The following is a 22,037-nucleotide window of genomic DNA, read 5'->3' as shown; positions in this document are numbered from 1 at the left end:
GTCTAATCTGTCATTTGATGCCTTTTGGAGATTTTTTCCATCTTTTCTTGGCTTCTTTGGGCACATTAATACAAATTTTTACCTGTCGTGCCAAAACTTTTGAGCCCCACTGTATATACTATATGCAATGCACTTGCTCCTTTCCTATCAACGTGATCACGTACATTCACTGCTCATATGAAACATATAATCTTAAATCCCTTCACACTTACTTCTTTACCTCTTCAGGCAGAAAAGACTTTTCTTCTTAGACGTAAAAGCCACTGGCATGCATAGGAGTTCTGATTATAATCAGGTCAAACCAACGCTAAGGGATCAGACTGATTAGACAAAGCTGTTAGAGTACCTCCCTGGGGGCTTTTTCCTTCACTTCCCTATCTTCCCTTTCTGTCTTTACTGCTCCCTCTTCCCTTCCAGTCATTTCCCCCTTTTCACTCTGAGATGTGATAAAAGACTGTGAGGATCATTGCAGCCAAACTATACTTCAATAGCACCCCATCCACTAATACTTCAGCTCAAGCTGCCTATATGGAGACAGAGGGTTCCACACTCTTTAAAAATCCAACAGACATGTTGACTTTTTCCATACCTACAATGACCTCCAGTGCCGCGTGACAGTTTCGATTGTAGGCTTGGCTTGCTTCTTCTTTTTCCTTTTCCCCAATTCCCTGTTTCTGCTGAAGTACTATAGGGTAGAAGTAGCTCCACTCCTCCATCAGCTTCCGTGCCGCTGGGTCACTCATTTTGTAAGCCTGTCCTGTTAGAGTGCCGCTCAGGCCGTATGGACTTAGGATCACTGCAGATGGATAAAACAGAGTAGAAGAATGGTGCATAGCATGGTGTAATCAGCAACCTTAAATCTTGTCATTAACTTTGCTTTATTTCATTATATTGTACAGAATAAAAACACTGAGGAGGTTAATAAAAAATACAAATGAGTTTGCAGAAGGTTGCCCATAAGTAACGATACGTAATCGTCAATGCTGTTTTGTATTGCTGGAATACAACTAAGTATATTTACTCAAGTACTGACCATGAATACGATTTTGAGGCACTTATACTTTACTTTCATATTTACACTTCAGACTATTTAATACTACTATTCAGAGGGAAATAGTTTACTTATTTCTTCACTACATTGATCTTTAGACACTATTTTACAAATTAAGGTTTTTACAAAGAAAACAAGTATATACAATTGTTCAAATTAACTCCACCTTGACCAAACACTTCTAATTACACATTACTGTAATACAGCAGTATATAAAAGCATTACATTCATATGGGCTATATCTCTCTATTGAGTATTTTTACCTTTGATACTTAATTATTTTCACTTATAGTGGAGAGTTCATACAATGTGGTAATGCAAAAGAATCTGAATTTGTCTTCAATTTTTTGATAATTGCATATCATGTTTTGTAAAATATGGCATGGTGTCTTGTACATGTTCATCAGTAATATAACACATTTCTGGTTGTACTTCTTGCAGCGCATGTTCCTTACTGAACATTTTTGTTTTGTTCAGTGTACAATCAATAGGCAAAAAACAATGGCTTTGTGGTTGTACCTTGTACTGGCGAGATGGAGGTCTGTGCGAGGCGGATGTGGTGTTCTGTGATGTGGTATGCAGGCTGGTGCTGAGCGATCTCCACACTCGTGCACACGTTGCTCTCCCCGTGGAGGAAGAAGGAGAAGGAGCATGATAGGTGTTCACTGGGGACAGAAGGCAGTAATGGCTTAGAGGATGAGACCACAGAACAGTACAGCAATGTATTCTGTGTGTGTACAGTGAGCTGATTATAGAAAGATGTGAACACAATCTTTCACACCATGAAACATTGAATTAATGGCTGTATGAGTTTGCACTGAAACACTGAACATTTGTCCAACTTCATTACATGTACATTTACCTTCACAACATGATTGTATTTGAGATTTAAATAGAATCAAAAAATTACACTTAATTATGTTAAGACTTGAGATTAAACAAACCCATGAATCACATCTATTGAAAAACAAATGCACAACATGAATATCTTTCGGGCAGCGGCATGACAGATGATGAGTGCTTTTCTCCAAACAGCAATTTAGAGAACAACACTCAGAATGTGTCTTTGTAAAAGCCTTGCTAAGCTCTACCTACATTGATCATCTTCATCATTTCCCACACAGGCTCCTTATTGCAGGTATAAATCCTCATTTGCTCATGACTGATCGTGGTGACTACATGTTTACATCCGCGGCGCTCTCTTTATTATGCAGCCCAGGCATGGTTCATCAAGCATTGCTCCTTTTTTAATCACAGAGGAGTAGTTGCTGGAGCCTTATTGCAATCTACATACCAGTGGGCGTGCTGGACATCATAACCTACCAAGATGGCTCCACTGATGTATATTTTTAATCTATAAAGCTCCTTGCCACCTTGGTTTGTATATATCACACTGACAATAAAGTCAGCAGGTACTGTAATCTCAATGCGATTACCCTGTTGCCTATGCAATATCTCCTTTGACCTGAGGGAGCTGGGCCACCATTTGAGCTGTAATGGATCATCAAATTCAATCAAATGGCCAGTTCCACAGTCACTCATGGGCAGAACTAAACACAGTCTTGTGGGAGCCAAAGATCTTGTGGCATTGACCGTGGCAGCCTCCAGATGGCGCCGGGGGCACCCAATGAGGGAAGAAGACAATTTTCTCTGCTTCATAAACATTCCTTGTGCTAAAAAACATACCCTCATAATAACAGGTGGTTTGAACACAATGATGCATAGTCACAGCAGGAAAAGCACATACTGTACAAATGCATCCAGAAGCACACTGTCGCCTTCGCACCCACAGGCACACACTCTCTCTCAGAAAAACACAGCACTATAGTCTATCATCTCCACAATTCACATCTGTACAACACATGAGTTAAAATGCTTTCAATGTCACTGGCCTCAAACTTTGTCCTCAGTGCATCATTACAACATATCAAAAGCTACATATAGCTGCATGCAAAAGCTCAGGGGAACAGCTACAAGTCAAGAGTACCAGTCCAGCTAACTGACATACAGTTTATGTACAGTGATTGTGTACATTGATAAACTGTATGTCTTTCAGTTATGTTCTGGCTGCACTGTATACTAAGTAAGGCGGTGAAATAAAGCATCCATTAAAATTATTTCCCATTGTATTAATAATTCTGTTGATATAGTAATTATATATTTTTATGAGATGTGTGGCACTGATCCGGATTGATGTGTGGACAAAAATACGGCACCCTAAAGCCCCCTCGTAAAAACGGCAGCTCTGGCAAAATAGCAGCAAATCATTGTTGGAAATCATCTGTTTTCTCTTTGTATCCTTGTCTGTCTTTCGCCGTCGTAAAATCCGACAGCAATCCATCTGAATTAGTGGCTGCTGGATACTTTTGATATTTCAGCTGGGATTACTGTGTGCTAGTAAATAATTATTCACCTTGGTGCTCTCAATTAAAATCTACCTGAATTATTACAAAGCAAAGCTTATAAAGGCTACGGATGAACATTATCCAAGCGATTACAAATAAACAAACATTTAAAAAAAGAACACTAAAAAAATTGTACAGTAGGCTGACGCAGCTGGGAGATTGATGCTCCCTGTCCTTTTACAAAGGGCATTTTTCTGCACAGTAAGCGGGTGTGAGTGTGTGGACACACTGGGCTTCTTGCATCCTCCGGGGACATATGTGCACCTGGCAAGGGTGTGTGTGCGTATTTGTATGTATGTGTGTGAGGACAGCGGACAAAGATGTGAGGCAGCTGTGTGTGCTGCTGGGCTGTATGAGTACAGGTATTAATAAATGAAGAGGAGTGATGGCTGAGACTTGCCTCAGGGCTGGCAGTACTGGAGAGATAGAGAGGAGGCAGAGAAATAGGAAAGGGGGGTTGAGAAAAAGAAGTGAGGAGGAAGAAAGGAAGGAAGAAGAGCAGAGTTGAAAGAAGAACAGCAACAGAAGATGGAGACATAGTGAGGTAGAAAAGAAGATGCATGAACAAGACCTAGACGGAATGGGAAAATGGAAGGATAAAGAGGAAATTAGGAGGACAAGGAAGTAAAGATACAGCGTAATATGAGGAGTGAAAGCAAAATGAGTGTGAGAGAAAGGGGAGGAGGTGAATAATTCAGTGCCACGCACTGCAATTGCTGCACACATATCGATGAGATCAGAGATTTTAATGGGTGGCTACTGAGCACAATTTTATGAGGAAATCAATCAGGGAATGTAGAGCGGACAAACAAACACCAAACACACACACAACACACACACACACACTACACCACACACACACACACACACACACACACACACACACACACACACACACACGTATGAGTGTGTCCATTTCATTTGGCTTCATATGCAGAGCTAAGCTTATATGTACAGTGAATAAATATTAAAAACAGTAAATTGTAGGCTATTGGCTATCATATCTGTGCAAATTACTATGGTATGCATGTAGAGGGAGGCATACATTCACGCAGATAATCCCACAGTTAATGTAACTAACAACATGTAAACACAATGTGCATCACGCGCATGTTTGAATGCCACAAAGCGACTGTGTAGGGGGTTCATGTGGCATTGTCTCTTTACCCCATCACAACGCCACCAGCCAGCCAGCAGGGGAGCTGGTTAATGCCCGACATGCATCATGGACTTGACACACATGCATCTGTGTGTAAAATCACATGCACACAAAATAACAATGGTTATCTCGGTTGTGGGGATGCTCTCATGTCTAACCCAGTGGGAGGAAAAAATAAAACAAGATTAGAGTTAGAAAGCAATAAACAGGACAAGAAAAAAAAGACATGCACACAAAGCTTTTTCCCAGCAAGGTTAGAGGCACCTAAAGCCCACAATGTGATAACTGCATTTAGATATCATTAACAGTCATGTGCACTTAGAGGGCTAAAAGCGTTTTCTTAGATTCTCTCAAATCTGGAGGATTAATCTCCTTAATATGTACCTTAAATTCTCTGCCACCACAGCAGCATTATTATGAGTTATCTTCATCTTCTAGCTGCCTAACCCGTACTACACATTCTGAACACATCTCATGGAAACAAAAGCGTCAAAACTGCTCTGGTGGACTGATATAGCGGATATTTACTCTCTTGTAGGCTCTTGTGAGCAGCATGCACACAAACATACTGTATAAGTCCTTCCACTGCACCCACACTATAACTTTATTCCATTCAACCAAAACACCGGCTGATACAGGTATGTGCATATGTTCCTGCATGCAGACATGACACACCAGTATTAACATGAGCATAAGGGAGATGCAGCCAGCTCGATGTATTATTCAGTGGCCCCTATTGGGTGGTTTTAGCCGATTTTGCGATCACAAGGTTTGTGCTCAAACACTGCTCCAACTATGGATTTGCAATGAAAAGGTGCTGTGCCCACTCATTACCCTCTCTATGGGGACAAGAGTCACAGAAAATCTCAGTCGAAATTAGATTTCTTGTAAGTCCTGAAAAACAGCAGATAAAGATTGTGAATACGTTGAAGGTACCACTGGCTTTTACCTTCATATCTATGGTCCTAATTAAAAAAGAGGAAAAGGCTGTTGCTGTGATGTATCACCATCCTCTCTATTGATCTGTTTTTTTTTCTCCTCCTCCTCTTTTTCCTTTCTCTTGCTCTCTGTGGTTTTACCTGGTAATGTTATTGTGAAATGTGGGGGATAGCGCATCACATGCTCTCTGCCTTCTGCAACATGCTTTAAAGAAGAAAATGCAAATATTTCAGTTCTTAAAATGTTTAACAAGGGTGAATGAAAGAGGGGCACTTCTGAACTTTTATTTTAAAAGCACAAAAGAATGACTTTAATAACACTAAAATATACATGACAGAATCAGAAACTCTCTTATTCATTAACATTTGTATGGCTCACAATGCATGTAGTCAATCAATGAGCCACTACTTAGATCTCAGCTGTTGTATTAAATTACAGTGGATTTTCCAGTGACTTCTCTATAAAAGGCTTTTTACTACTGACTGAAGCACATATTATAGTAAAAGTCAAATTACTAAATTAGTGTTTGTATTGTTATTTTTACCTACCCACAAATACACTTGTCAAGTGTCACGTGTAAATTACATATTTGCGGCTTTGCGCTGGCTTCTTTGAAATAATAAAAGACAGAGGGATTTATTCTGAAGTGAACCAATACCTGAACACACCATACCTTCTTATTGCTCTGCAGAAACTGTAAATCTAATGTGGAAAATTTCTAGAACACCAGCAATTATGCACATTTTTTTGGTAGGAGCCACAATGTTTCAGTAACGATGTAGTAGTTGACCTTAAGAACTAGGACGAGTTGTGAAACAAGTAGGTTTTAGTCCCTCTATTGACTTCAATTATAAACATCAACATCTTGAAATTTTAATGAAGTTTTTAGCTTTCAATATTTGCATAAGTAGTTGATTGCAAAGAAAAAGTATGGGTGGCAAAGTAATAAAGAGCAAGAGGACGATGAACAGGATGTCTTCTCTGTAATGGTGCTACTAACAAGTATTTAATGACTGAAGTATTGAAAAAATAATTAAGAATGCCTTACTCAACACTTCTAAATCCTGATGCTCTAAATCCAAACCCTTTAACTTTTCTTAGAGCCTTTTTCACCCCTGGTCTTTATAACCCAGTCACCGAGTATATTAGTCAAACTACCAGTACAACTTATTTAACCTTATTCATCTGTCTGCCAGTCAGGCTGAAAGCTTTCATCTTCTAATCAACCACTCATGGGGGGCTTTTTTCTTGTCACTTACCTTTGGAACATGTCAAATAACCAGCTGCCCCCCAAGTCAACCAGTTAGAAAATCTTCACACCATACATCACATCAACTATTTTACATATTTACGCTGATCATCTTTCTTCTGTGATAAGTTAAAAAAGCCTAACTTATGAATAACTTATAAATAACTTATAACTAACTTATAACACCAGATCCCTGACAGGTATTACTGTAAGCCTTTATGGTCCTCCATCACACCAGTACAAAGTCATTTTCCTTCTTTATAAATCTACCAAACTATTAATGCTTTAGTCATCATGCTGCACAGAACATGTCAAATTATCTTGTATGAAAACACTGAACAAAGGCCACCTGAGGTGGAAGCACTTTGACTTTGTTACTCTCATTTACAGTAGTATTTTGTAAAGGTCCCACATTATGATCATTTTAAGGTTCGTACTTGTATTTTGGATTTCTATTAGAACATGTTTGCATGCTTTATTATTCACACATAATTGTTCTGAATATATTTGTATTCACCCCTGTGTCTGAAACGCCCTGACCTTAAAGAGTAACTCTTGCCAAAATGCAACCTCGGTTGTTTTTGTGAATGTATCCGAGTCAAACTTTAGTTGAAAAGCATAAGGACGAAAGCGCCACTTTTAAGATTTACCGTGTCTTCATTTTTCGGTCCAATGGCCTTTTGAACGGGAGTGCTTGGGGCACTTCTATGAAAGAATCAAAATCAACAGTAAGAAGGCTCGACGCATCATTAAACTTCAAAGCTCAAAGTATCACCAGGGTCTCTAGACATGAACTTGAGCATTGAAAACATTGTTTGTGTACACAGTTTACTAAAAAGAAAGGTTTTGAACAACTTAATTTAGCAGTTGATTCTGGGCGCTACCATCTCTGAATGCAACGTAACAGGGAGGAGAGTAAAGATAGAAGGCTCCTAAAGCTCAGTTTCATGTAAATGCACGGAGAATTCGTTGTTTTGTTGTTAGAAAAAAACAAAATAGACCTTTTGGTTGAAAAAAGAGCCTTATTTAAGAATGACATTTCTTCCAACGGAGTTCCTTCATTTGCATTTGGAGAACAACACTTTTTGACTGGCGAGATGGTAGCACCCACAAACAACAACTGCTAAAGTAAGTTGATAAAAACCTTTTTTAGTAAACTCTGTGTAGACAAAATGTTTTCAATGCTCAAGTTCATGTGTAGAGACCGTGGTGATACTTGGAGCAAAGTTTTATGTTATGTTGAGCCTTCTTAGTGTTTTAAAAATGTTGATGTTGATGCTTTCCTAGAAGTGCCCCTCGCACTCCCATTCAAAAAGGCCATTTGACCAAAAACAAAGATACGGTAAATCTTAAAAGTGACACGTACGTCCTAATTATTAGGACTAATTAAGTTTTACTTGGTTACATTCACAAAAACACCCTATTATATTTTGTGTCTTCTTGTCTGCCTGTTTTTGCCATGATTAAACTTGATTAAATGTTTTTTTCATATTAGGGAGGATTTTGTACAAGTTAGTGTGTTAATAAAAAGTGGATCTGGGGGTAAAAGGAGGGAATATTTTTCATGTGTATATTTTGTTGTTTTTATTTCTGGAGATTCTATGACCTTGTGATGTGGCCTAACACCAAATGTTTGTTGCCTAGGAGATGGCTAATAATATCTCAATGTCACTGGTCCCTGGGGAGAGGAGAGGAGAGGAAAGGAAAGGAGAGGAGAAGACTTGTATTAAAAAAAAGCAACTAAGGATTTCTACGATTTTTAAAAAGTAGTTTTAACAGGCTGAGCAACATGTTTTGTTTCATGGTCTAGCACCAGAAGATAGCTCTATTACACTATAAAATATGAACATTATTTAAACATGAGTATACGGTCATTAATGGGAATTAATACACGTAGATTAAGAAATATATTGTGTACAGTAGTGTACTTGGCAAGCATAGAATTGACTGAACTAATGAGAAAGACAGACCCTAATACATCCATTCAGCCGTCTATAGCAATGATTAATTTACGACCCCCCACCTTCTCTGATCCCCACCCTCCACCACACACATTGAGCCTCCTCCCTGCTCTTCCTCGCCTCTTCTCTCACACTCTCTCTGTATGCCAGTAACTCTCTCTCTCGCTCCCCTTATAGTCTGATGCAATCCGTTACCAACCCAGAGTGCTTTCCTCCCATTCAGACACAAAGAGAGCATGAGTGTTGTGCTGAGAGGGGAGGGGGGGTTGGATGTGTCCTGGATGTGCCAATCCTCGCCGTGCCCTGGGGACACATATGAGATAAACACCAGATAAGCCTGACAAAGGCGGTAGCGCCAAGGCACAGGAGTTGGCACGGGTAAGGTAGCATGGCATGGATATTATCACTGAAGCGCCCCCTGTTGGGTTTAAAAGGCAAAGTGTGGGAGTAAAGAAGAGACAAAGGAGCTGGTTACAGCTGAGGCAGGAGGTCAGTGTATGCCTAAGTGAGCAATGTTCCCTCATGGCATGAAAACACTGACAGCCAGGGATCTGCAGGGATCCTTAGGGCTCACACTATCAATTGTGGGGCAGCACTGTTATTCTGGGAATGAGGGATGGTGTATGTGGGCATTCAGGACAGTATGTGTGTTTGCATGTGTGCTGGAAGCAAGCAGTAGAGACATGTGGAAAGAAAAATGCCATGGTTCACTTACATGATTTGATACACGCAACACCCGCAGAGTGCAAGCATGAAACAGCTAGCATGACTACTGCAGACATCTACATAAGACTTGTTTGTGCCTTTATATGCTCAAGAATCTCTCTCTCTCTTTTCTTCCAGGATGTTCAATAATTCACAGACAGAACAAGTCAGCATTGGCTCAGTAGGGGGCGTACCAGCTGACAACACGTTCATACAGAGCGGTCAAAACAAAGAGAAATGACATGATGTACAAAAGAGACACTCACACATGTAAATGTCTGCACTCAAATGCCGAGCGTAATTTCAGAAAGAGAATCTCAACATGTGTTTGTATGCATGCAGTATTCACACACACACACACACACACACACACACACAACCACAACACAACACACACACACACACAACACACACACACCACCACACACACACACACACACACACACACACACACACACACACACACACACACACACACACACACACAGGATACAGTTGCTTCACACCTTCCTACTTCCCAAATCACACATGTTATTTACTGATCTGGCAGTGAATCGCTATGCTTCACACTACCATTTGGTAAACTTATCAAACAGGATTATGTACCAAATAAATGTGCAGAGAACCTTTTAAAGATGTGACAATCTCTAAAAAACAAAAACAAGCAGATTATCCATGGGTACAATATGATATGATATAATACAATATGAGAAGTGTGGAGTCTTTGTAGAGCATACGTTTAAAGTGTTCATTTGATTCCCATCCTTTCCATTCTTATCAAACCATTCAGTGACCCCTCATTCTCTGCATGGAAGCACCTGCATCCATTATGTTTCTCCACTCATTTCATCTCATTCAGCTTTTTTACTTTAATACATCGAGCTGTATGTGCAGTATATTTCACTATGAGAGTGCTTTTAGGTAAATAAATTTCACAGTCACGTCCAGGCTTCTTCGCTGGATTTCTGCAAACACTATACATACTTGAGATGTCACGAAGTGAGCCTCACTGAGGGACTTCCCCCTGCTCTGAACAGCTAAACCCGAGTTTGCTAAAAATGCATCACAGCCGACTGCGCTTATATCAGCAACTTTCCAGAGTGAGAGTTTCCTGTGCGTCTGTTAATTTGCACCACCTTTGAATGACAAAGCAATTCAAGAGATTTCCAGTTCAACAACTACAAAGTCAATATAAATAAAAAGGATTTTTTTGTGTTTGCTGTTCCAACAGATTTCTAAATTAAGAAAACTTGACCACGAAGTGGCTTGCCACTTGAATTCTTAGCATTTAAGCACTATTATGTTAGTAACAGCAGGAGAAGCTGAAGTGGGCAGACTATAATCACTGAAGCAACAAGTTGAGCAACTGTCATCACACCCACCCCTCTTTTTTAGTCTCTCTGTCGGCCTACACACTTATAATGTGAAAATGACACACACACACGCACGCACGCACGCCTTACAAAGAGAGAGAGCTGTGAGAGCTCAACTCAGCTTGTCTCTCACCTCTCACCACCATTCACTGTCCTAGTATTTAATAGTCTCACACCCCGAGCCAGCCGCTGGAACATCAAGGACATGAGAGGAGAAGAGACAAATACTGAATCACATGAAACCAACGCACCCTGCTTAGCTGTGTCCCACTTTGAGACACACACACACACACACACACACACACACACACACACACACACACACACACACACACACACACACACACACACACACACACACACACACACACACACACACACACACACACACTTCTGTAATGTTTATTTCTCACAGACTAAGATCCATGAAACCTTGTGACACAAAAAGCATGCTTAAGAAGTTCAGTGACAACATCTCAATGAGGAGTGGGTTTGTTGAACTGAAAGTTCTTACCTGTTGCCCAAAGACTTTTCTTCCAGTTCGTGTGGCTTAAAGAACCACTTCCCAATCCTCACAAATCCCTTATCCATCAAACATCTGCAGCAGTAAAGAATAAGAAAGAGAAGCCAACAGAGGAGAGAAAGAGAGTTATTCATAAGACAAGAAAAAAGATAGCCAGAAATTGGTTTAACATCTTGTATAAAGCATTGTCAAATATGAATCATGCAACAACTAGTATTCAAGAGGGGCTTAGAAAGGTTTCGATTTAACTTGATGATTTTTTTATGGTTCTGGTGGATTTCATCACATTGCAGTTTCTCAATACAGCTTCCATTATATGAGGCCTTATAGCTTAGTTCATATGGGTAGGAACTGTTTAATATGTTTTTGTATTTAGTTAAATCGTTCAATCAAGTGCAAAAAGACATGCAAAACAGAATAATTTTGACTTTACCTTTTCATAATGTTATAACATTTTATTATTTCACTTATTATACATACATACTCAGCTACATCTAAGCAATGCTTAAGATGTGGCATTTAAGTGCACAGGAAAAGGAGAAATAATCTTCTGCTAATCTGCTTTCCCCCCAAAGTGGTGTGCACTTTTCACATAGCTTTCCAAAAGCCTTTCCTTTCGTTTGATAAAAAATTGATCACATCAAACAGTCATCATGCTCCATATTTGGCTATCCTGCAATCTGTGCCCTTCTTCACCTCATTTCAGTCAGGTGCCAGTAAATTCCCTGCTGGATCCTCTCACCCAGGTCAAGGAATTACAAAATTGTTTTATGGATTACTCTGCAGTCAGCCTGGCTGAGCTATCCAAAGCTTTTTGCCTCCAGCTCTACCATCTTTGGTACAGTCTTATCGACCCCAAACAATTAATTTTAGAATTTAGAACATTAACAAAGTGACTGTATTTAATGTGGACTGGTTACATCATGGCTAGTCTATATCCTTGACATTCTACTTCCAGGATTGCTCCGGTGCTGCTGGTAGTTTTGCCGGATGCATGTATTTTCTATTTCCTTACGCTTTCTTTGTGTTGGAATTTTGAATTTGGTGAATTAATGAGGATTATTTTTGACTACTCCTCAGATCTCTGTAGAGTAAATTGAGACAGACTGCTAGACTATCTGTCCAATCTGAGTTTTCTCTCGCACAACTCTTTGGTAACGGCTGTGTGCGGAGTTTACTGCAGCTCCGCCCATGACGATTCTGACTGGTTTAAAGAAATGTCACTAAACCGGAAGACGTTTTCCTCATATCCCCGAATGCTGTGTGGAGTAGCCAGACCCTCCTTTAGCGCGCTTTGGAGGAGGGTCTGGCAAAGCAGGACTAAATCATGGCCAATACCCAAGCTTAATAACGTCAGTATTGGCCGTGATACAGTTGGCTCGGCTGCCACTATGAGTAACTCCTTTCACTTTACACAGAATTCCATTGTCAATTTAAAAATACTGATAAGAGCATCTTTGAAGAGAAATAGGCCAGGAGCATGTGTGCTTGACTGACAGGTGTCATAAGCTGTCACACTTTAATGGTGCTGTTAATTTTCTGGCCACAGTAACTGCCATTAACTGTGGTGAAGTCCCGCCTTCAGCACACACTTTAAAAACCTATTGTCAAAGTAACGCCCTTTGTACTGGTGTACGTACATTATATTTCTGTCCGACTACAAACTCCACATGGGCTACAAGCACGACATAAAATGAATAAAATATAATGAACCATACAGCAGAGCGCTAAAATTTCTGTGTTATTTTTCTGTGCTTGCTTTACTGAAATATTCATAATTGCTTCATTGTAATTATTTTATTAAAATGTATGTTCATTCTTAAGATAATAATAATAACAATAATACAGTCAGTGAAAGAGGTCAAAGTTGTCTAGATATGAAAAAGAAAGTGGAAATGATCCATCCTGTGTTGAAACAGTGAGCAATAAAAGGAGTTAGCTTCAAGGTAATAGGAAGGTTAATTCAACCTGCACCCTATGATGATCACCGATGCTTAACTTAATAGAGAGCAAATATGTGCTGCTTCATTTAACAGATGGCTCTGATTCAGAAAGGAGAGCGTTGGGTACTTGAGCAAGTGATTCAGCGCTCAGATTATAATTTCATTAAGGTGAAGCTGCTGGAAGAAAACTCAGAGTGTCTATCAATATGACACAAAGTTCTTTTGTCTGGTGATTTTTCTATTAAATTGAAAGGTCATTCTTGTTTATTTAAGAAACCTTCATAAGTTACATTCAGAGTGCTTATTATAATTACTGATGATGTTTAATATGTGTATGTTTATCATAGAGAAATAAAAAAAAATAGTTTTAGATTTTAAAGCCTTATTTGAGTATACAGGCAATTTTGAGTTTTTATTCTTATTGATAATAAGCCTATACATACATATACCTTTAGTTGTATAACTTATACATTAATAAGCAATCATATCTGCTCACAACTACATTACAGTGTCATATACTATTTGTTGCTGCTTATAAATGCAAAATAGAGGGTAACTTTATAGGAACAAATTGCACAAAAACTCATTAACTTCTTAATACTGCAAGATAAATACTTACATACATACAAACAAACATGTCTTACATTAACTTTGCCAGTAATGCATCCATTTCTTTAAATTCTACTGAATGTACACTATATAATTCAACAGTGCAGCTGATAAAGTGCTTCTTTACCTTTCCAGCAGGTTGTGTATGGCCTTGAACAGGAGGGTCCTGCACTCGTAGGACAGCCCGCACTCCCAGAGCCCCTCCTCCGCCACTGGAAGAAAAAGGAGAAAATAACCATCAAATTATAAATCTCAATATTTTATCATCTTGACAATAAAAAATGGCAAATATATTTTCTGTGAAAGCGAAACATCTGCACGCACCAGCTTGAGGATAATAAACAACACACAACTCAGCGTTTTAAGTGCATGTGTTTATGCCTCACTCTGTCAAAACATGCTGCATGTGCTGATGAGAAAACCTGCACATCATATCACAAATTACACTGAGGATGAAGTTTGTGTGTGTGTGTGTGTGTGTGTGTGTGTGTGTGTGTGTGTGTGTGTGTGTGTGTGTGTGTGTGTGTGTGTGTGTGTTGTGTGTGTGTGTGTGTGTGTGTGTGTGTGTGTGTGTACCAGAGGGTGCTTGGCTGTACAGCTGTCAGGTTGGCTGCAGCGACAGCCCAGTCAAACCCCATGCCATTGTAACAGCAGTTAGCTGGAGAGAGAGTGTGGCTGTATTAGTGCAGGCTGATACACATGCTTGCGTGCTCAGGTTTGTACATGCACACAGAGTTTTAAACTCAACCCCTTTTTTCCTGTGAAATTTAAGCAGTTGAAGACCAAACGTGGTCAAATCAGCTGCACTTTGCCCAAGCCTCTGACAGTGAGCAGCTAGTCTGGTGTCAGATGTGTTGTGAACAACTGAGCTCCATCCTGATTTATTTGACCCCCACCGGCCTTACCCCCTAAACAACCCCCATGCCCTCCTCCAAAAAGAACAGACAAAGGTACACACATTCACTCACACACCACACCAACACACACACACACACACACACACACACACACACACACACACACACACACACACACACACACACACACACACACACACACACACACACACACACACACACACACACCACACACACACACACACACACACACACACACACACACACACACACACACACCCACTTAACAGTGTTTCTCTTTGTTCTTTGCCATATACCTGCAGGGCTCCTGGAAGAACTGGAGGATTGTGGGTGGGTGTTGTGTTTGCTTTTAGGATGGTGGCAAACAAACCAAGCATCACAGAAATACACAAGAAAAAAGCAATGAGAGACAGAGGCAGATCGCCTGGGGGATGGGTGGCATAAACCCCAGTAGAGGTTTTCCCTTTCCTTCTCTTTGTCTTCCATCATTTTGTGTATGTGTGTATTCCTTTCTCCTTCTCCGTTGCTATGTTGATATTTCGCTCCCATTTTTTTCTTCTTCTTCATACCAGAGTGAATGAAATTTCCTTACTCGCCAGAATTACCCCGTAACCATGGAAACGCTGGCGGTGAGAACATGGCGCCCTGGCATTCAATTTCAATACTGGTCCCTCCCGCCCCTCACCCTCTTCCTTCTCCTCCTTCCTCTGTTCTGTTGCTTCCAACACCCCTCCACCACCACCTCCCCCAACTTTTCCTCTCCCCACCTCCCCCACCCACCCCTCATTTGCTTCAGGGCTCAGACAGGAAGCTCACTCTAGCCAGCTCTTCTACAGAGGAGAAAGATAGAGTGAGCACCATGAGCAGAATGCCAAGTCTCCAGCAAATCCAGCTCATTAGCTCTCGCTGTCTCTATATCTCCCTCTCTTTAAAATCCCCTAAGTTTTTTCTTCTTCCCCCACTCTGCCAACCCTCCACAAACCATCTTCGTATACTCTCGTCATGGCTGGCTCCACAGCAGGCTCTTGACCCCTATAACTCCAACACCGTCCCATCTCATCAAACCTCGCATCTTCCCAACACTCCCACCCAAAAGCATGTCATTTTGTAGCTCCAACATAAGCAGGTACATTGTGTGTTTTACAAATCCCAACAGTGGTTGCAGCACATACTTATAGATGCCTGATAAAACATGCAATCCACATTAGACACTGCTCTTTATAGCTGTCACAAGATGTGACAAATCACTCTTGCAAGCAAACAAGGTCAGGCATCCACACATGCATTCATACACAACCTCACATAGACATTAGACTGTGTAATAAAACAATGATCTAATACATCAAAGAGTGATATTCTGTAGGTATGTGTGAGGCAAAAACACCATTTCATCAACAGTCAGTAAGCACCATGTCTTGAGTTTTTACTGCCTGTTAATCAGAGAAGGAACACAGATGGCCCATGGGAAAAGCATGCTGTAGACACTAAATGCACAGCTAAGTGCAATAGGCACTCATGATCCATCATTCAGCATAGCCTGAGCTACAGGGAACTGCAGCATGCCTGAAAGATCTTAAAGCTATTGGATGAAATCAGCCTAAATTAGTTTGAACTAAAAGCTTATCGTTTTTGTTTTTTACTGATTTTCACTGATAAAAAGCCTTTTTTTAAAAGAAGATGATCCATTTAAATAATGTCCACTGGATTTTAAGACAAAAGTAATTATAGAAAATCAAAGGAAATTTGGAGAAAACACAAATGGACTGACTGGTTATGCAATAGACTTTAGTAATTAAACAGATTTTATAACTAAATAATAAATAATGATGATAATAGAGCAAGTCTTTTGCATATGTTTTTAAATACAATTTTCACTGTTATTTTTGTATTATTGATTTCTTTTATTTAATTTCACTAAAATAAAATCGTATTGAATAATTAATTTAATAAATACATTTACTGAAAATGGTGAGCCCTAATTAAACTTTTGAATATCTAATGTGCACCTATCTGACATTTATATTGTGCACCCTGAATGTGGAACGATCCTATACTGAAAGGACACAGATGAAAATGTCTGGGGCTGATGTGGCAATGTTACAGAAACCATGTGTATGTGCAGTGTGTACAAACATTTGCCTCAGATCTATGAACAAATCAACATGATAGCAACATCAGGCATCAAAGGAACCATAATAAATGTGTGCATGTGTTCATCTTAATGATTGCAGCACGTGTGCAAACTGTTTCCCAAAGTGCCTTAGTGCCCATGCATGCTCTGGTCCTTACTTTGCGTGTGTGTGTGTATATGCATTGAGGTAACATGCTCACAAATGGATGTTTTTTTGTTGTTGTTTTTTTCACACACAACCTTCCTTCCCCCATCCCGTGCCTCAATGCTCCTAACTGCTGCGCCACCCCAAACACAAACAAGCAGTGATGGAACTGGGTCGCCTCTAACACACTCTATATTTCCACCTCACATTCTCTCTTTCTAACCTTATCTTTTCATTTATCCCTCACTTTTCCCAGTGTGTTCAACCCTCTCTCTCTCGCTCATTTGTACCACTAGATGGAGTAACCATTCGCGATTCATTCATTTGTCTTGGATCAATAGCACCAGCAGTATTGGCATCCAGTGGTGTCTCTGCAGTGTGCAGGCTATGAGCTCTCAACGGCCAGTGTGTGTGTGTATGTAACATTGTCCCTGCATCCACTTTACTAATTAGCTGCCCTGCTGCATGTCTGAGCAGAGGTTGGTGTGTGTGTGTGTGTGTGTGTGTGTGTGTGTGTGTGTGTGTGTGTGTGTGTGTGTGTTGCACAACAACATGTCTTTGCGTGCTTATTTTTTTAGTACTAAAAAGAAAGAGAGAAAAGGGGGACAAGGATGATGATGATGAGTCTGTGGAAGTGGGTGATGAGGGCAAAATCAATGTTGCTATAATTATAAAAGTCTCAATAACATGTCTTCCAGTGTTAGCTTAAAGTTCTAAAATTATCAGGTCAAAAAATGAATTATTATTTCTTCCTGTGAGTTGACTGTGTTTCCAGAGTTTTACTAAATCACAAATCCTTGAGCACTTGAGCATGCTAGTGTGTAAACCCTTGACATACACCGTAGGTTTATAATGTAATGCATGTAGTGCTGTGAGAGAAACGTGTCAGTGTTTAATGCTCACACTACATTTTTATATTATTGACACTATGATTCAAATGTGTGGTATGTGGTTTATATAAAACCACAGGTGCTGGATGAAGTCAAAAGATGTTGCCAAAGAAAATTAAGTGGTCATAAAAGCTGACCGTTAAAAAAAAAAAAAAAAAAAAAAGAGTAGGCTAGTAAGCGTTTGACCATCACAAAGAAAAATAATGATGTCATTGATATTGATTAACAAGGCTATCAACCACAGCAGATTTTTAACTAGGATTTAAGTTTACAGGTCAGAACAAATGTTACTCCCTCACTAAACTGTCATTACTAGGCGATTCAGATTTTGTTTTTGCATCTGTTGACTTAGTTGCATTCTCCAAACAAAAGGCAAATTCATACCAATGATAGGTATTGTGTGATATCAGCAAAACAGACTTCTAACAGGGCCAATTCCCCATGTAACACTTGATACACATAATAGTGTGCAGGGAGACCCAGGACGCCCAGAGGGGATTACTTATAGCAGTCCACTGTCTTTGTGCTAGCTGTTAATATGGCAATAATATGCTGTAAAACACTGGCACTGAGCCAGATATAAAGCTAGGCCAGCTGAGCTAAACAGCCCGCAATACAAAACAGAAAATGGATATACTCCAAAATCTTTCATGTAGGGATGGGTAACAAAAACACATTGACAGTATGATCCATTTTCCACTACAGGACTTATGGCTAGAAAGCATGATGTTAAGAGAACCTTTACTATTCAAGGACTTTACCTCCATTTCCACTCAACAAATCTGCTTCCAATTTGGGTTACTTGGCCATAGCTCTATGTTGAAATGTGGCAGGCAAACATTTGGGAGTCTTTGTAGTTCCTGTAGATAACATACTTTGAAGTTCATCAGCTCCTGAAACTTGTTTGTTAAAAAGGCCTCATTAGGCTTTGCTGAAAGTTCAGTGAGGAAATCTTGTGAGAGACCGTGTCATTCACAATTTCTTACATCATCATATCTCGCGAATCGTCTTTTTGACAACTTTCCTTGAGCCAAATTATTATAGGATGCTGCTCTTTGAATATCATTGTTGTCCAGGAGCTGTCACTGTCTTCAAGGGCAAGTAACATATCAATGTAAGAAAAAATGAATTTTTCTCATGTTAGAAACAACTTCCAAAACTTGGATTAAATCAAAACTGCAAAAACTCAGTTTATTATATTCTGGGGTGAAGCAAGGTCCTATTACTCCATAATTGGTACCATAACTCAATACAAATGTTTCAACATTTGAGTTGAAGAATAAGCATAATACATTTCCATGGAACTTAGTACGCTCCATCCATTAGATTCACTAACTATTGACCAATTTTAAGATAAAAGTGATAGCTATGCCATTTTACTTTTACAACAATTTCTTTTTACCATCTATCTGAAACAGTAACAGTGGCTTATGTAGCAGTGGTGAGTTTTGAGCTTGGAAACAGTAACTCTTTGTTGGAGTCCACTCTATCTGGCTGTAGCTGTGCAAATCAGCAGCTATGACATTTTAGGTAGAAAGTTAACCTGCAAACCTTTCTGTTTCTATGTTAAATGGTTATGAGCCACAGCTCTACAGGCCTAGGTTGTCTGTCTGTTTTTTTTTGTTTAAGTCACATCAAGCTGGTTGATGTGAAAGATTAAAAAGTTACAGGATCAGGCGAGGTCACTTAAACAGCAAGTAGCATCTGACACCGGTAGCATAACGACATACTGTAGCATCTCACTGTGCCTTTTATGTGTACAACTGATGTGTATGCTCAACCGTTTCCGTGCAGAGTCTCCACTGCCTCACTGTATGCTTCACACATACAGGGGTAAGTATGTTCTCAAGAAAGAAGGGATTTAATATGCTTGTTGGAATATAATGCATGAAATGTAATAGGCTCTTGAGATCAAAGTTAACCAGGTGACATATTTTCTTTTTCACTTGCTTACCTTATTTCTATCTGCTCCTCACATCATTAAACAGCAAACACTTGGGTCCATCTGACAGTCACCCACACATTCTCATGCTCTAGTGACACCGTTTCCTAAATCTTTCAGAGACACCTGTCAACTCAACATAAAGTGTCTCTCTGCCATGCCACCAACCACACCACCACTTTGCAAAATCCAGAGGGCAATAAAGAGGAATCTGTGGGGTTTTGAATTAAATTGATTACAAATCTCTACAGCCTTTAAACTGGAAGCACAATGACTTGCATTGCCTTTATTTGAGCGTGGACACAAGTTAGATTTATAACTTCTGATCAAAGCCATGACTGTTGTCTGCAGTCTGCTTATCAAATCCAGTCAGTCCAGTTAGTAACCGGCTCTCTTATCAAGTCATCTCATTTAATGATGGCAATCATATTTCAATAAAGAGGGAATTCTTGTGTCAGGTTTAAGGAAAGAAATGATTTATCAAGCACCAAAACATTATGTTAAGAGAAAAACGATGAAAAAGCAACAAAGTGGAACCCATGGGCAACCACACCACATACATTCATGAGGACATGTAGGTAAAAGCAATTCAGGTTCAATGTGCACAGGCATTGAGAAACAGACAGCCCAGGAAAACGGACAGAACGTAGGGCAATGACAGCAAGGAGGAGGCTCAGAGAGAGTGAAGGGAAGAGGGAAAAGTCTGGAATCAATTAGGTGACTGAGCTGGAGTTGCTTGCATAGTTGTGGGAGTGAGTCAGGCAGAGAGGCAAGAGAAGGGACCAGGGTGTGAGTGTTGTGCCATGAGCATATGTATTCATATAAACACAGGCACACAAAATCCATGTGCATGTCTGCTCATTGAGCATTAAGTGACATTTTCTGTGTGAGTATTGGATCGATATAAATGTTTTTTAATCCCCCCCTGCCCCCGCCCACTTGGGCCAACACCACTTGGACCAGAGGAGTCAAGTTGCAGCCAGAAAAACCCCACCTCTCCTGAGCTGAGGTCAAAGTGGAGGGTAAAAACGAACGGATGGCTGGCACCGACCCAGGCCATGTCAACACAGCAGCTCTCAATTCCCTTACACAACTTCCCCTCATTACTTCTTTGCACACCATATTCACAGCACTTTGTTTTATATCGCTGGCTCTTACGATGGTAGGATTTGACTTCAGGAAAAAGTAGAAAAGCACAAACAGGAACTTTGTGAGCACATATTGTAGAAAGCTTACTTGTCGCTGTGGGTGGAGCAGAGGTTCGCAGAACCAATCCGAGTTTGCAGACCTAACAATATGCACAGAATATATCATGTCACAACTTTAACTTTTATACAGATTGTGATTTATTCACATGGTTTCTGCTATTATTGCTGCACAGCATGTCACACTGGTGACAGCGATGACCTGGTGTGAATACAAGGGCCTCTTCTGCTGGCATGCATAAGGCATACTGATGAGAAGAGGACAGAGAGATGCAACATAAAGTGAGTGCTACTGTATGCATGTCTGCTCGTGTCTAATAGCAAGGTTAACAGGAGATTGGAAGAAAGTATACACAAAGAGGCAGAAAGATAGAGGTATAAAGTGACTAGGTGTAATTCTCTGAGGAGTCTGCCTCTCCATTTGCAAACAGGATTCTATTTCACAGACAAAGCTGCACATTTTACACACTTAAAAAGGGAGGCAATCATCATGGGCATGTAAGAAATAAAGAGGAAAATAAATAATTGAAAACAACAAAGAATCACTAAATGCGTCATGTTCACACTAGAAAACACCAGCTGCTTACAGCTCAATTTTCCTACTTAAGCCAACAAGACAGACACGAGATACCGCTGTTCAAATTTAATATGCGGTGTGCCACTTTTTAGAGATTAAAAACTTCCTTCTGTACATTTCTACATTGTGAAACAGTGTGTATGTGCAGTGTGTACAAACCTTTGCCTCAGATCTATGAATATATCAATGTGAGAGCAACATCAGGCATCAAAAGAACCATTATGAATGTGTATGTTCATCGTAATGCATGCAGCACGTGTGCACACTGTTTCCCAAAATCTAAAAAGCTAGGGTCCTGACTTTGCACGTACGTGTGTGTGTGTGTGTGTGTGTGTGTGTGTGTGTGTGTGTG

At 40.0% G+C, this 22,037-nt stretch overlaps 1 protein-coding gene across 6 annotated transcripts in view; it reads right to left on the bottom strand.

Moving 5' to 3' along the window:
- The window catches only part of LOC116704201 (mediator of RNA polymerase II transcription subunit 13-like), a 73,083-nt gene that overhangs the window by 16,247 nt on the left and 34,799 nt on the right, over window positions 1-22,037 (bottom strand). For all 6 annotated transcript variants that reach the window (XM_032539482.1, XM_032539483.1, XM_032539484.1 and 3 more), the window contains exons 3-6: window positions 14,045-14,129; window positions 11,357-11,440; window positions 1,571-1,716; window positions 590-796 (exon numbers count right to left, since the gene is read on the bottom strand). In XM_032539482.1, coding sequence (XP_032395373.1) covers window positions 590-796; window positions 1,571-1,716; window positions 11,357-11,440; window positions 14,045-14,129 — 522 coding nt within the window. The remainder of the gene's footprint in view (window positions 1-589; window positions 797-1,570; window positions 1,717-11,356; window positions 11,441-14,044; window positions 14,130-22,037) is intronic.

Source organism: Etheostoma spectabile, chromosome 16 (genome assembly GCF_008692095.1).
Source record: "Etheostoma spectabile isolate EspeVRDwgs_2016 chromosome 16, UIUC_Espe_1.0, whole genome shotgun sequence".
Taxonomy (NCBI): domain Eukaryota; kingdom Metazoa; phylum Chordata; class Actinopteri; order Perciformes; family Percidae; genus Etheostoma; species Etheostoma spectabile.
This window is presented reverse-complemented; position numbering and strand designations above follow the sequence as displayed.